The sequence below is a fragment of the Peromyscus eremicus genome, chromosome 23 (genome assembly GCF_949786415.1).
Source record: "Peromyscus eremicus chromosome 23, PerEre_H2_v1, whole genome shotgun sequence".
Taxonomy (NCBI): Eukaryota; Metazoa; Chordata; class Mammalia; order Rodentia; family Cricetidae; genus Peromyscus; species Peromyscus eremicus.
Genome location: NC_081438.1, coordinates 8025855 through 8041947, shown reverse-complemented (window position 1 = coordinate 8041947; position 16093 = coordinate 8025855). Strand labels below are relative to the sequence as shown.

Below are 16093 nucleotides of genomic sequence, written 5' to 3'. Positions count from 1 at the left end.
CAGTTTGCAATTAACCGCCTCTAACAGGTCCAACCAACGCTACCTTCTGGCCTCCTTGGGCACCTGACACACGGGTGTGAATGTATGCACATGCCACGGTAGTGTAAGCTGAGTGGACAGAGAGTGTTTGGAGGCAGCCGAGGTGTCTGAAGGAGAAACCGTGAGAAGGTTCAGGAAACAGCCATTCTGACTGGGAAAGACTCCCACCTGCTTCAAAGGGAAGGGCTGGGGGGAGGGGATGAGGATGGGCACCAGTACACTGGTCCTCTTGCTGTACCCTGGGAGGTAAGGTTTACATAGGGAGACTCCATCCCGCTCTCATGACGCTTCAGGCTGTTTTCAGCAACTTCTAGAGGCTGAGTGAAATCATCAAGATACTCTGTTTTCATCTGCACCCATGAGAATGTTCCTAGTGACTTCTGGGATAGGGATGGGGGTTGGGGTGGGGAGCATCAAGAGCTACAGTAGTTGGTGGGGAGATCATCGTTCCACTAGGGGGCACCCGAGACAGGTGTCAGTATCCAGAGCATCCCCAGAGGGCTTGCTAACCATACTGTGACCTAACTTTTGAATGCCAGACTCAGCAGGACTGGGGTCACCCGGGGAATGTGCACTCCTTTGTTTTATTGAGACGAGGTCTTCACGTGTGGCTCAAACTGGCCTCAAATGGGCAACCATTTGCCCAGGTAGGAGCAGGATCACAGCCATGCATTTGGGTCTGGGACCGCAGCCCTCCCCCCACACACAGGAAAATCAGGCAACCCCCAGCTGCAGCCCCTCTGCCCAGGCCTGGAGAGAACTTACTCATCTGTATCTTTTTTGCTCTCTTCAATGAAGGCAATGGACTCAGATCTAAGGCGGTTGGTCACTTCATATGTTCGCAGGGTGACTCCAAAGATGTCCTCATGGTACCGGTTGTCATCCTATGGACAGAAACAGCCAGGGCATAGATCATACGGCAGGTAAGGGGTTGGAGAGGGCCAGCCAGAGTGATACATGGAATAGCATATACAAACAAGATAAAGGCTGAGCTGAAGGTCCTGGGGTATCTTTGGTCTCTGAGGCTGTGTGTTAGCAGTTACTCTTTTTGTGCCTCTCCAGGCTGGGTGGCAAAGAATCGATGGGGTGAGCATTTAGATAAAAGGAGGGTGGCTGCTTTGAGGATTCTGAGCATAGAAGAAGCAACAAAGCCTGAAGGAAGTCTCGAATTCTCTCTCTCCTCCTTCCAACTCACCCCTGAAGGTTCAGATCCCAGCAAGGCTGAATTAAGTGTGAAATGCCCCCAGGTTATTGGTACCAGCAGATGGGAGAGGAAAAAGAAAGTAGCTGTGTGTGTGTGGGGGGGTATAGCTAAGTGGTACAGAGCTTCCTCAGCATGCACACAACCCTGGGTTTCATCTCCAGCACAGGAGGAAGAAAGCGGGTGTGTGCAGGTGTGTGTGTGTGTGTGTGTGTGTGTGTGTGTGTGTGTGTGTGCATATTCAGAAGTAATGGAAGCTCCCTTGGCAGAAGTGAGGGGTGGGCTGGGGAGTTAAGAATATTTTTTTTTAAATTTAATTTAATTTTATGTGCATTGGAGTGAAGGTGTCAGATCCCCTGGAACTGGAGTTACAGACAGTTGTGAGCCACCATGTGGGTGCTGGGAATTGAACCCAGGTCCTCTGGAAGAGCAGCCAGTGCTCTTAACCACTGAGCCACCTCTCCAGCCCCAAGAAGAAGAAGAAGAAGAAGAAGAAGAAGATTCTTTAAGGACGACATCTTTGTGGTTGGGAGGAGAGATTGATCTCAGTGCTGATGAGGGCAGTGGCCAGGAGCTTGGCTTGGCTAGGAGAGTCCACGACGTACTCAGGTCGAGCACCCTGCTTCTGCAGCAGGGCCCACATATGGAGGGAGTGGTTCATTTCCAGCATGGACGGTTTCTCTGTCCTAGTCTGCAAAGTTCCTGGGAAGCTATGCAAGTGTTCACCAAGGGAGTGGCGGGCTCCACAGCATCCCTCCCTCCCTGGCATGTCCCCCCCCTCCCCGTCCCTATGTATGTCTATCCATGTGGGCACATGTGTGTGTGTGTACACATATGAAGGCCGGAGGATAACATTGGATGTCTTTCTGGATCACTCTCTACTTGGTCTCTCACCTGAACCTAGAGCTCATTGATCCAGCTAGTCTCATAGCCAGATTGCTTTGGAAGTCTCCCCCCTACCCCTCCCCCCGACCTGGGCACTGCCTTCTGTGTGTGGTGGGACCACAGGCAGGCTGTCATGCCCATCTGGCAGTTATGTAAGTGCCGGGGATTCGAACCCAGACCTTCATGTTTGTACAGAGAGCACTTTACTTGCTGAACCATGTCCACAGATCCTGGCCAATTTCTAGCCGAAATCTCTTTCCTCTCACTGGGATTTAGAATGGAGTTTAGAGAAGAGCTTCTAAAAACCAATGCCTGGTTACTGCTTGGGGCCAGTGAGGAGGCTCGGCAGGTAAAGGCACTCGCCGCCAAGCCTAATGATGTGAGTTGAATCCCTAGGACCCACACGACAGAAGGAAAGATCCCTCTGCATGGCATCCTCTGACTTTCACACATATACCACGACATGCTCTCCCATCCCCTGCGCCACCCCGCCGCCCCCGCCACATACACTAAAAAAACTTGTTTCTCATTTAAGAAAGCAGTGGTGGGGTGGGACGCCTCTGGGATTCAATTTCTGTTTAAGGGGGTAGCGCTCACATAGTTCGGACTCTGCTGGGGAAACAGTCACAGCCAATAACCTAGCCTTTGGATGCGCTAAGTCAGGCCCTTCCTTTAGGGCAGTCATACTCCATGCCAGGTGAGCGGTTTAGAGATCGAGCATCTGGGCCTCTAGTCCACCCACCCGCTTCGATGAGCCTTTTTGTGCTGTACAAGCCATAGGCAACAGCGTGGGGCTGAGGGGCAGCTCGGCTTGGGGGTCAGGACGTGTCGAGTCCGGATGACGTCTGTTTAACTACCCACACATTCACACACTTGTTTTTGTATGCTAGAGCCTCAAACCATACTGACTCTGTGTGTGTGTGTGTGTGTGTGTGTGTGTGTGTGTATGCCTGCATGCCTGGCTCTTCATCTCCTCTCAGCCGTGGCTAGGTACAACCCCAGTCGTAAAGGGCAGAAAGAGCTCCCTGAATTATGGGCACCGATCGCGTGACGGGGTTGCCAGCTGTCACTCACCCTCAGTCGGCTGAGGAACACACCAGCATCCTCCTCTGACAGCTTCCCCTGCTGGGTCATGATGCGCTGGATGGCTTTGAGGACATCGGCGGCCATGGTGACATCCCCACAGACGTAAATGTGGCCTCCTTGCTCCTTCAGGGCGCGGTAGACGGGCTCGGCTAACTGCTCCTGCAGCACGTCCTGGACATATTTCTACAGAAGAGGATGATGAAGGGGGGGGGGTCGCTGTGAGAGGCTCCTGTGCCTCAATCCCAGAGGGAGCAGAGTGTGATGCGGGGGCTTGTGGGTAGGGAAGATATTTTGTGAGGTAACCTCAGGGAAATGGGACGAGGGACCAGAAGGAGTGCAACAGGGGACCAGACCACGGTGTGTGAGTGAACTGATTCCAAGCTCAGGCTTGTCTGCTGGACCTTCTGGGGAGCTGGGGGAGTGCTGCCAGGTCACCTCCAGGGGGATCACCCCAGCATGTATGGTTCATCTTGACTGTCAACGTGATAAGACCTGGACTCTCCTAGGAGACAAGCCTTTGCGTGTGTCTGTGAGGGAGTCTCTAGACTGGGTTAACCAAGTATGGGTGGCACTCTTCCATAGGCTGGGTTCTGGACTGAATAAAAAGAGAAGGCGAGCCGAGCACCAGCGTTTACCTCTCTCTCTGCTCTCAGACCGCAGTTGTCAATGTGAGCACGTGGCTCCGGCTCCTCCTCGCCATGATGGCATGGAGACTGTACTTCCTAACACTGAGTCCAAATGAATCCTCCCTTATTTAAGGTGCTTCTCTCAAGCATTTTGTCTTGGCTGTGAGATAAGGAAACTGAAACACAAAGGCCTTAGCTACCTTCTCCTTTCCCCAAGGGGTGGTGGCTACCACTGGGTCAGAGAAACTCAGGACACAAAGCCAGGGATGGAGCAAGGTAAGGGGCTGCCAGCCTCCATGCCCCCCCCACCCGACCTCCCCAATAAGCTGGATGTTATAGCAATGGTGTGTGGGAGCCCGTTTTCAGGTTCCTCGTGGCTTTACCCAGCAGATCCGCATAGAGAGGATGATTAGGACCACGGGCCTGAGTGCAGGTGTCTGAGATGGTCTGCACTTGGCTGTGCTGGGGGAGGAGGTCTTTTGCTCCACCCCTTGGTGTCTCTATAAACACCCTGGGGCAGAGACATTCGGGGCCCGTTGGAATAGGTTCCAGGCCCTCTTGAGGCTATCCTTTATTTTCTATCTGTCTATCTCCACACTCTAAATCTTCTATCTAATATTTCCTGCTGCTGGCACTCAAGAAAACTTTGGAGAACTGTGGGGTTGGTAGGTAAACGCCACACAATGGTGGGCATAAGGACAGGCTAGGAGCTTGCAAACTGGGCACAGAGGTACTCCATTGCAGAGTTTGTTTAGTGGTCCAGAAACTCCTCCTATGTGAGGCTGGACATTCAGCCAGTAAATTCTGTTGATGAGCACCCCCCTACCCCAGTCACCAAACTGCCACTTTCCACATCCTCTGACTGTCCTTCTCCCTATGCCATAGGTCCTAGCCTGATCCCTGGGATCTCCAAACTGCCCCCCAACCCAGCGGTCAGAACTCCAGCCCCGTGGCCCATGTTTATTCTGATTGGTGCTGTCTCTTGTGGACTGTAAATAAATATATTTTGAGCTTCTCTGTTAATTTTAACTCACTAATTTTTGTAACCCAGTCTTATTGCATAGCTAAGTTTGGCCTTGAACTCATAATTTTCCTGTTTCCACCTCCCAAGTGCTTGTATTTATAGGTATGGCCTCCCATGCCCAGCTAGGCTCTATTTAAAACAGTTTTTTTATTGTTGAAAAATATACGCAACATAGAATGTTAAAGTATACAATTCACCTATAATCCCATCATTTGGGAGGTAGAGACAGGATGGTTACAAATTCTAGGCTGGGTTGGGCTGAAGTGTGAGCTCTAGGCCAGCCTGGGCTATATATCGAGATCATATAATGCAGCTGTTATTTAATATTTCAAAGGTTTCAGCCCTATCCAGGCCTTCTGAGTACAGAGCAGATTTGGGTGGGGGGCACTTGGAAGTGGGGTGTCTTAGTTTCCTTTCTGTTGTTGTGATAAAAACACTCTGATGAAAGCAACTTAGGTGAGGAGAGGATTGATTTTTGGCTCAGGTCCATCACTGTGGAGCCATCCCAGTATCAGGAACACGATGCAGAGTTCAGTCACATGCAGAGACAAGAGCAGAGAGGAATGGATGCATGGCGCTCAGTGCTGAGCTTGCTCCTGCCTTTTCACTCAGTCCAAAGGTCCTGCCCATGAAATGATGCTGTGCATACATTCAGGGTCGGTCTTCCCACCTTGACTAACCCAATTAAGAAAATCTCCCTCAGGCATGTCCACAAGCCAACCCAACCCAGACAATCCTCCAGGAGCCTCTCTTCCTGGGTGGCTCTAGATTGTTTCAAATGGGCAATAAAAAGTGGCCAACATGGGGTGGGGTGTGTGTGTTGACATGCACAAGCAATCTCACGCATGCACACTGAGTGTGGCTAGGTGTGGGCCAGTTTACCTTTGGCCTGTCAGGTTCCCGGGAGTAGGCGGTATACAGCTCCCTGAAGACACCCTTGTTCTTGGCCTGCAGGGTCTCTTCTCTGTAGATATGATCTATCTTGGATTGTCGGCACCCGAAGACCAGGACCATGGGGCAGGGATTCATTCCTGGGGAGCAGGAAGACCTCATATCACAGATGGCTTTGATGCCTAAGTAGGCAGTGGTTGAACTACAGGAACTGGGGTGCCAGGACTTCAGGGTGTGACATGCAGAGGACAGCTCACACACATGGGGGCACCCACACATTTTCATCCATGCACACAGATGAGCACAGCCTGTGGGGGAACAGGGGGCATTCCTTTCCTGATCTCACTCATTCCAGATGCCCAGCCCTGACTCCTTACTAGCCTGCTCTTGGGAAATGCTGAGTCCAGACCAGAGCCTGATGGCCTGGATCCGAGTCCCAGTTCTGTATGACCCTGAGCAAGTCACTTCTCTCTCGCAGCCTCAGTTTCCCCATGTGCAAATGGAAGCACACACTATCTCCCAGGATGCATGGGAAAGGGTGATTCCAGGGACCACCCGGGTGTGAAAATCTGCAGCTGCCCCAGCTCATGTAAAATAGCACAGCATTTTCTAGAACTCCTACACATCTACCTTTGCACCTTTGGTTACCTCTCTACTTATAACAGTTGGTGCAATGTAGACTCTCTAAAATAATTGTTATACTGCACTGTTTAAGGGGAAAAGTCTGTAGATGTTCACTCCAGATTCCATATTTTTCTTCATTTGTTTGATGGGCAGTTGGATAATCAGATTCAGAACCCAGTGTGTGGGCTGATGGTAATACCACCAACCACCTCCTGGGGTCACTGTTCTGTCGGAAACACAACTGTGTGTGGGACTTACTTTCTCTCTCTCTCTCTCCTTCCCTCCCTCCCTCCCTCCCTCCCTCCCTCCCTCCCTCCCTTCCTTCTTTCTTTTTATTAATATCCCTGGCCCAGAACTGTGCAGACCAGACTGGCCTCCAAGTCCTGGTCTAACACAGCCTGTCTAGGGTTTTTTTTTTTTTTTTTTTTTTTTTTTGTTTTTGTTTTTTTGAGACAGGGTTTCTCTGTGTAGCTTTGCGCCTTTCCTGGAACTCACTTGGTAGCCCAGGCTGGCCTCGAACTCACAGAGATCCGCCTGGCTCTGCCTCCCGAGTGCTGGGATTAAAGGCGTGCGCCACCACCGCCCGGCGCCTGTCTAGGTTTTAAATGTGAATTTGCGCTGTCCTTCTGTCTGATATTATTGGACTCCTTATTTGACGAGTCTGCAACTGGGGATCTTTTCTCTCCTTTTTCCAAACCTGAACTTTATCTCACACAGCAAGACCTGTCCTTGTGATGGTTCACGGGGCAGTCACATGCACAAATCCATTCGAGAAGGATGCATGCCTATCCTTGGTGGCATATTGGACTTTTAGGACCAACTCTTAAGTCAAGAAGATGCTCTCTGAGGATAAGATTTCAGGCCCCTGGAACAGGCTATGTAGCAGGTCTGTTTGGGTGGGCTGCTCAAACTGCACCCTGCGGCTACATCGGTATGGCAACCCCTCCTCTCCCCTCCCCAGGCAGTGAGGTGAAGCAGGGACCCTCCATCTTCCTCTGGGTCAGAGCTCAGTGGCCCCTGGACTGTATGTACCTTTGTGTTGGATGTCAAATTGTCGCTGTTGCCAGAAGCTTCGGAAGGGCGCGATGCCGGTACCTGGACCAACCAGGATGCAAGGGACCTGGGGGTTTCGAGGCAGGTGGAAGCTCGGGGCACTGGACAGAAAGAGAGAAGCATCACTGTGCGCTGCTCCATGTTGGAGCCCAGGGTAGCCCAGGATAGCCCAGGCAGCCATCTTAGAGAGATGTACTGTTCTTTAGTGGGACCATGGGCTCCCTTTTAGAGTGAGAATTCACAGATCAGAGGAATTTCAAAGTCAGTTTGCTGGAGTTTGGCTCTTTCTCCATTCCTCATCACTTGTCGGGCTAAGTCCCACGAACAATAAACCTGAGCTAACCTGGGCTTACTGTGTGTTCTGGCTTTGGGAATGGGGACCCCTTTGTTGGGGAACTATTGTATGCATTGTGGGAGTTCAAATGCCACCCTGGGCTCCTACCAACTTGATAACAGGAGTAACTAACTCCAGAGTCATGACAATCAAAAATGTCTTTGGACATCATCAAATGTCTCCAGGGTGGGAGATAGAGGGAGAAGATCACCCTGGGTTGAATTTTAAGTTTAAAAAATTTCAGTTGTCTGTGAGTATATCTATCTACCTGTATCTATCTGTCTGTCTATCTATCTATCCTTCTATTCATTCTATCTATCTATCTATCTGTCTATCTATCTATCTATCTATCTATCTATCTATCTATCTACCTGTGTCTATCTGTCTGTCTATCTATCTATCCTTCTATCTTATCTATCTGTGTGTATGCATGCACATACATGTGTGTATGTTTGTCTGTACATGTATGTGCATGTGGAGATCAGAAGTCAACATCAGATGTCTTTCTATCATTTTCCACTTTATTTTTCGAGCCAGGTTTCCCCACAGAACCTGGAGCTCCCTGATTCAGTGGCTAGCTGCCTCCAAGCTCCATTAACCCACCTATCTGCTTCCCGACGCCAGCGCTGGGCTTACAGACATGAGTACCCTGCCTTGCTTTTAAGTGGGTGCTGAGGATTTGAGTTCAGACCTGTACACCTGTAAAACAGGTACTTTACCCACTGAGCCATTGCCCCATGTCCTGATTTCTTGAGAACGAGTCTTTAGTCACCCGTGAGGTCTTTAATCAGGGGAGTCACAGACATCGGTGCCTAAATGAGCTATCTGGGGATGCTAACATGTATGTTCTCAGGCTATGTGTTTAGGCTGGGCTTAGGACTCTTGTTTTAAGGCCAACTCTATGAGACTCTGATGTGGACAGTAGGCGGTCCATACCACCAACATTCTACCCTCCACAGGAGAAAAGCTTGGTGGGCCGAGCCAGTGTTGGAGCAGAGTTTCCATTGAGAAAGCAGCTGTTTATGAGGTGAGGGTCCCAGCTCAGGACCATCCTTAAAATGGGGAAATCGTCTATTGATGGGGTGTTTAGTACATCCCAATCTCTGAGAAACTGGAGTGAAAACCAGAAAGAGGAGCCACTGAGATGGCTCAGCAGATAGAACACGTGCTGTTCAAGCCTGCTGATCTGAGTTCGATTCCTGGATCCTACGTAATGGTGGAAAGGGAGAACTGACTCACTGAGGTTGTGCTGTGACTTCCATGTGTGTGTTTGCACTTACACGTAACACGCACACTGGTAAAATTAAAAAAAAAAAAAAATCAACCTGGCGTGTCTTTTGCCCTCTGCCTCCCACCTCAGGGATATCTGATGATGTCTGAAGACATTTTGGATTGTTACATCTTCAAGGATAGAAAGCCCACTGGTCTATAAAACTCATGAAGGTTGAGGCCATCTTTTTTTTGTTTTGTTTTGTTTTGTTTTGTTTTTGTTTTTTTTTTTTTGTTTTTGTTTTTCGAGACAAGGTTTCTCTGTGTAGCTTTGCGCCTCTCCTGGAACTCACTTGGTAGTCCAGGCTGGCCTCAAACTCACAGAGATCCGCCTGGCTCTGCCTCCCGAGTGCTGGGATTAAAGGCGTGCACCACCACCGCCCGGCCGAGGCCATCTTTTTATGGTCTTGTATAAGTATTTATTACCCGGATACCCCGCTGGCTGTGTGTCCCTTGATCCTGTCTCCCTAACAACTCGAAATGATGCAGGATATTGGCGTTACCCCTGCCTCTATCTACAGCCCTTCAGGCTGGTCCTTCATATACTCCAATGCACAGCATCATCACGCTGATAGGAGATGGCCATGCATCTCCCCATATCTGTCACTCACCCTCTCACGAAGCAGGGGACTACATCATCAGCCTGTATCCGGTTGAGCCAGGAGGAGCACACGCCGTGGTGAACTGGTCCTTCCCCATCTAACAGAACGAGCAGGTGGTCCATCTCATCACATCATGCATAGTCTCCCTTTTCCAATCCCAGCCCCACCCCTCACCCCCAGGGAAGTATCTCCCCCCTCAATGCCATGTGTCATGCCTCCGAGTTCCAGATCTGGATCCCTGCCTCTGAAAGGGAGGAGGAGCTAGCACCCTCAGAGTGAGCTCCTTGTGCACGGGGCACCGGGTTTGGATTGGTCTAGATGGGAATACTCAGACCCTGCCCACTTGACCTGGGTCAGGTGCCTCTGAATGGCTTGTTCATCCAGGTCTCAGAGCCTCTAGGCACTGCGCATTTCAATGGCTTGATCACAAGGGAAAAACATCACAGCTGTACTTGTGTCATTTAGTACCAGCCAGGCTTTTGAGATGCCCCCGTGAGTGCTGTCCGCCCCCGTGAGTGCTGTCCGGGAGGGTGGACAGGGTGGGGGAAGCCTGTCTTAGGTGCCGCTCCCAAACACACACCTTCCCTACTTCTAACCATACTCAGGGGTAGCTCAGCTACCGGGGCTTGGGCTGGAGTGTCTTGTAAGAATTTGGGATCTGCTCCACAGGCAGTTCAGGGAGAGAGACCTTGAGGGGAAATGCAGACGCAAAGATCTCCCAGCTGGCACTTTCCCGCATGCGCACCTCGGGTGTGGTAGGAGACAATGGCCACGGTGAGGTGCACCTCGTCGGGGTACATGTCCGGAGAGGAGCTGATGGAATAATAACGAGGCTGCAGCAGCGAGAGCTGGGTGAGGAGAAGTGTGGCCGGCATCTGGATGGACGGGAACTCCTCCAGCACCTCCACCATAGTGGGGTTTTTACCCCATTTCCACTCCTCGTATTCCTGCAGCCCCTGTGGCAAGAGAGGACAGAGGGGAGCTTGAGTCCAGGCCCCAGATTTCTGGCGGGGCCTGGAGGAAGGCCAGGGCAGAGGTGAACGGACCTGACGATATTCACTACCTACAATGGGGCTATGCAGCTCTGGCTTTGAAATGGATCGACTCTTAGGGTTGTGGTTCGAGTGTGAACTGATCCCCACAGGCTAACGTGTTTGGACACTTGGCTCTCAGTTGGCAGTGCTGTTTTGGGAGGTTGTCAAATCTTTAGGAGGTGGAGCCTAGCCGGAGGAAGTGAGTCATTGGGGGCGGGCCTTCAGGTTTTATAGCCCAGCCCACTTCCTGTTGACACTCTGCTTCCTTGACTGCAGATGCAATGGGACCAGCCGCCTCCTGTGACTGTGGTTATACCTCCCCTGTCCCGATGGCTGCACCCTGTGACCTTTCTTGCCCTAAGCTGCCCATTATTATTGGGCATTTGGTCACAGAGATGGCCATAACTATTCCGAAATACCCAAGGCTGGTTAATTGGCTCAGTAGAAATCTGTCACTCACATTCTGGAGGCTTGTGGTTGGGGCGCCAGCAGATTTGGTGTCTGGGGAGAATCTACTTTGGTGTAGATCCTGGTGTGGATCCTGTAGAACATGTAGATCCTGGTGGTGCCTACATGTCCTCACATGGCAGAAGGGGGAAGCAGATTTCCTGGGTTCTTTTTATGAAAATGCCTATCTGGCCTAGGAGGGCAGAGTCCTTGACTCAACTGCCTTACAAAAGTCTCAGTCAGTGTCTCTCTCTCTCTCTCTCTCTCTCTCTCTCTCTCTCTCTCTCTCTCTCTCTCTCTTCTTCCTTCTTTCTCCCCTCCCTTTTCTCTCCCCTCCCTCCTATCTCTCTCTTTCTTCTTTCCCTCCCTCCCTCCCTCCTATCTCTGCCCTCTCCTACAGTACCAGTCCTTGTGGTTGAATTCAGAGCCTTGTGCACGCCACTGTAGCTTCCAGCCACCAGGCTGCACCCCCAGCCCAATCCCTACCTCTTGATGTCTTCCCCCTGTTAAGTGACACACCAACTCTGAGGGAGTCTAATTCTGATGTGAGAACTCTAGGGGCCATAAACCCTCACCCCTCAGCAGTGGTTTACCATCATCCCATTTCACAGATGCTGCTATGGAGACACAGAGTCCTGGTAAGCTAGGACTAGGCTTTGGGTCTGAGCCAGGAAAGGCAACCTTTAGCCAGCACACCAATCCCTGACCGCCACCTGTTTGTGTGACCTGTGAGGTAAGAATAGTTTTTACATTTCAAAAGATTTACTTTAGATTTTTTTATTTATGTGCATATGTCTCTGTGTCTGCGTGTACGTGTGTGTGCATGTATGTATGCGTGTGTCTGCATGTATGTGTGTGTGCATGTGAGTGCTTGCAGAGGCCTGAAGAGGGCGTCAGGTTCCCTGGAGCCCGAATTACAGACAGTTGTAGCCCACCCGATGTGGACTCTGAGAACTAAACCAGTCTTTGCAAGAACAGCACGTTCTTTAACTACTGAGCTGTCTCTCCAGCCCTGAGAACAGTGTTTTCAAAGGTGTCTGTTTCCAACGCTGAGCCTCACTGGCCTCCAGCTGCTCAAGGCTGCATTACTCACTTCTCTAACTGCTGTGTCTGAATCCCTGACAAGAAGCAACCTAAAGGAAGGCGGATTTGTTTTATTCTACGATTCAAGGAGATACAGCCAATCATGGTGGGCAAGTGGCTGCAGGAACACGAGGCAGCCATCCTAATGCACATACGCAGCAGGAAGGAAGCAGAGAATGAACAGGGACATGGAGCTGGGTTGTAAGACCTCAAGGCTCTCCCCTGATGACTCATTTCTTCTAGGGAGGCCCTGCCCATTAAAAGTTCCATGACCTTTTCAAACAGTGCTACCAGCGATGGACCAAGGAGGAGCCTGTGGGGGACACCACACGTTCAAAGATTTATTTTTATTGGTTTTCAGTTTGTGTGTGTGTGTGTGTGTGTGTGTCTCTACATGTGAGTATTGCACTTGAGTGCAGGTACCAGCAGAGGCCAGAGGCCCAAATCTCCTGGAACTGGAGTTAACATATAACTGCAAGCTGCCTGATGTGGGTCCTGGGAACCAAACTTGGGTCCTCCAAAAGAGCTGCAAGTTCTCTGAACAGCTGAACAAACTCTCCAGCCCCACGTTTCACATTCAAAACACGGGCGTTCACTTAAAACTGACTTCCCCCTGGCAGAGACCGCTATCTGAAGCTGGCATCCGGCAGCTGTGCTGCTGCTGGGCATGGATTCCTGCAGGATGTTCAAGCTCATGGTAGATGTCAAGGTGACCCCTTCTAGGGAACCCTGACTTTGGCTCTAGGAACCCCCAAGGACCTTGGGCATTTTTCAGAAACCACATTGCGAGTGGGATACTTCCACTGGACCTCGCTCCTTTTCTCCTTCTCTTTGGACAGCTTTGTTTTGCAGCCTGACCATTCCCTCCCAGACCCCTGCTACCTCCCGGCCCATTTTTCTCTCTCACAGTTATTTCTGATAATAACAACAGCAACAATAATAATAAAATCCCGCTCACTTGTCTTGGAGACTCTGCTTTCCGGGAGAAATGGACTTCATATGAAATTCTCTCTCAAAGAATGCTATGTAAAATGTTCCCTCATCATACTCACCCCCGCCACCATTAATCATAAGTTTTGAGTCTAAATTATACATATTCTAAAAGTTCTAAAATCCTGCTAAGCTTAGGATGCAAAACGACGGCCACCCGGCCTACCACGGCCATCTGTCTCCAGCTCCCCACTTCAAAGTCCTTGCTGCCTTCTGGTGTTTATTTTCACATTTCTCGATAATGCGCTCTTGCTAATGAGCCTCCCCCTTGCTACTCACCGCCCGGTCCCCTTTCTTGGATAGCATAAGAAATGGCCCTAGCTGGGGGCTTGCTTCCTCGGAAGAGACCCCCAATTCCTGGAAACACTGGATTGGGTGGTCCACCTGAGTAGGTCTGTGACTTTATTTTAAATTATATTAGTTTTTAAATTTTAGATTTTATGTATCTGAATGTTTTTCCTGAATGTGTGTGTGTGTGTGTATGCTGTGAATGTGCCTGGTGATTCCAGAGGTCAGAAGAGGTCATCTGATCCCCTGTAACTGGAGTTATGAGCTGCCGTGTGGGTTCTAGGAATAAAACCTAGGTGCTCTGGTCCTGTGCAAGAGAAGCCAGTGCTCTAAACCAATGAGACATCTCTCCACCTAAAACCCTATATCTTTTATTTTTTTGTGCACAAGTGTGTGTGTTTGTGTGTGTGTGTGACTGTGTGTGAGTGTGTATGAGTGTGTTTGTGTGTGTGAGTCAGTGTGTGACTGTGTATGAGTGTGTGTGTGAGCCAGTGTGTGTGACTGTGTAGGTGAGTGTGTGTCAGTGTGTGACTGTGTATGTGAGTGTGTGTGTTTGTGTGTGTGTCAGTGTGTGTGACTGTGTATGTAAGTGAGTGTGTGTGTCTGTGAACACATGCATACAAGTAGAGTTCAGAGAACAATTTTCAGGAGTAGGCTCTCCTCTACCATGTGGGCCCTAGGGATTGAATTGAACTCAGGTCGTCAGCAGGGGACTTTACACACTGAGCCATCTAGCCAGGTTCCCCCCCTCCCCTTTTCCAGACAGTGTCTCATGTATTCCAGGCTGACACTGAGCTCTCTATGTAGTTGCAGATGACCTAGAACTCCTGATCCTCCTGCCTCCACATCCTAACTGCTGAAATAACAGAGATGCACCACCAAATCTAGTTGATATGGTACTGGGGATTAAATCCAGGGCTTCCTGTGTGCTAGGCAAGAGCCCTAACCACCGAACCACACCCCCAGCCTTAGGTGTCCTACTGAGCGAGGCCAGAGAGCAGCTTGGGTAGGCACCTTCCCGGTGTCTAGGCAAGGGTGGTAAAGCTTTTGGGTTCATCCAATCACCAGAGGTCTCTTTTCTAGCAGTATATATTTTTTGTAGCTATTCTGCATCAGAAAACCATTGTTACCACCACCGGAATGGAACCCCTGTCTGTAAACGCACTGTGAGGATCTCTGCTACCTTTTCTTTTCCATGCATGGGTTAAGGGGGTGCTGGCAGGAGCTCAAAAATCACAAAGGAAGGTGGTAAGAGATATTAGAGCCATGCCTGCTGAGGTTCAGGAGGGGGTCACCCTGGACTTATCAGGCCTTAGAGCCAGGAGAGTCAGATGGGACAAGCCAATATGGCGGCTGCATGCAAATAAGGACACGCCCCCTTGCTCGCGACTGCCACCTGCCGTGAACAGTTGGAAGAGCACATGCATTGCTTTGCAAAACCCAGGACCCCCACCTTGCTGAGGACCAGCAGCCGCTGCTTCTCTTTCTCGCTGGTGGCCAGGGAGGCGAACTGCTGCAGCTGCAGGGGCGTGGGCGGCGTGGTGATATCCAGGTAGTACTTAAAGGCCTGGAAGATGGTGCAGGGTGGGAGGCGAGGCTCATCTTTCCAATTACTGATGACACCTGGGGAGGCACAGCGGGAATGAAGCTCCGGTCACTGAATCCTCGCCACACTCATCACTCCGGGTGTGGAAAAAGGAAGCATAGAGAAGTTAAGGAATCTGTCTAAAGGCCACACAGCTTTCAGGTGCGAAGGCAGGCGTTCTGGCCTCACATCTTGCTCTCACTACGCTGGACCCCTGGCTCTCCTTGTCCATGGCTTCTGCATTCAGTGCATTTGGCAGAGGGATGAAAGCAGTGAAGAGAGAGAGAGAGAGAGAGAGAGAGAGAGAGAGAGAGAGAGAGAGAGAGAGAGAGAGAGAGAGAGAGAGAGCGCAATCTCATCTGTACCGAAATGTCCAGACTCTTTTCCTTGTCATTATCCCTAGACACCATAGTGTAGCAACCATTTATATAGCATTTGCATTACCCTGGGTAAGCCATCTAGAGAGGGTTTAAAGTATGCAGGAAGACACACATAAGTGGTATGTAAACATGACAGTGTGCATAGATGTCATGTAAACACAACGCCTTTTCTATAAGGGACTTGGGCATGGATGGATTCTGGTATCATCTAGGGGTCCTGGAACCCTTCCTCCATGGTGGGAGGACTAGTCTGCCTCTGTGTACCTTCGAAACACGATCCCCTACCTCAGTGTGAATTCAAGACAAGATGGAAATTCTGGTCTAACACAGAGAGCTACATGGGATTGGATTCATTAAGGGGAGTGTGGCTCCTTCCAAGAGGATTTGCAGGAAGGCTCTAACAGACGGCATACCAGTTTCACCTTCTAATTAGCTCCCCTGTAAAGGTGACAGTCATAGGGTCACAGGCTGTCAGGTATGGCCACCACAGCTCCTTGTACCGGGGTCTGGAGCCCACCCCTATCTATGAGGCGAGGGTGAAGCTTGGAGACCCATGGGCTTTGAAGGTTCTTCAAGCCAGGTTTGGGTTTGTGGTCCTAGCACTTGGGAGGCTGAAGCAGAAGGATGGAAAGTTGGGAGTCAGCCTGGTCTA

At 50.4% G+C, this 16093-nt stretch overlaps 1 protein-coding gene across 1 annotated transcript in view; it reads right to left on the bottom strand.

Annotated features, from left to right (window-relative positions):
* Window positions 1-732: 732 nt before the first annotated feature.
* Nos1 (nitric oxide synthase 1) overlaps window positions 733-16093 on the bottom strand; it is an 85758-nt gene continuing 70397 nt past the window's right edge. Inside the window, exons 22-28 of the mRNA XM_059249430.1 lie at window positions 14930-15099; window positions 10380-10590; window positions 9644-9731; window positions 7409-7530; window positions 5744-5892; window positions 3200-3394; window positions 733-923 (exon numbers count right to left, since the gene is read on the bottom strand). Of these exons, the coding sequence (XP_059105413.1) occupies window positions 801-923; window positions 3200-3394; window positions 5744-5892; window positions 7409-7530; window positions 9644-9731; window positions 10380-10590; window positions 14930-15099 (1058 nt within the window). The 3' untranslated portion in view covers window positions 733-800. The remainder of the gene's footprint in view (window positions 924-3199; window positions 3395-5743; window positions 5893-7408; window positions 7531-9643; window positions 9732-10379; window positions 10591-14929; window positions 15100-16093) is intronic.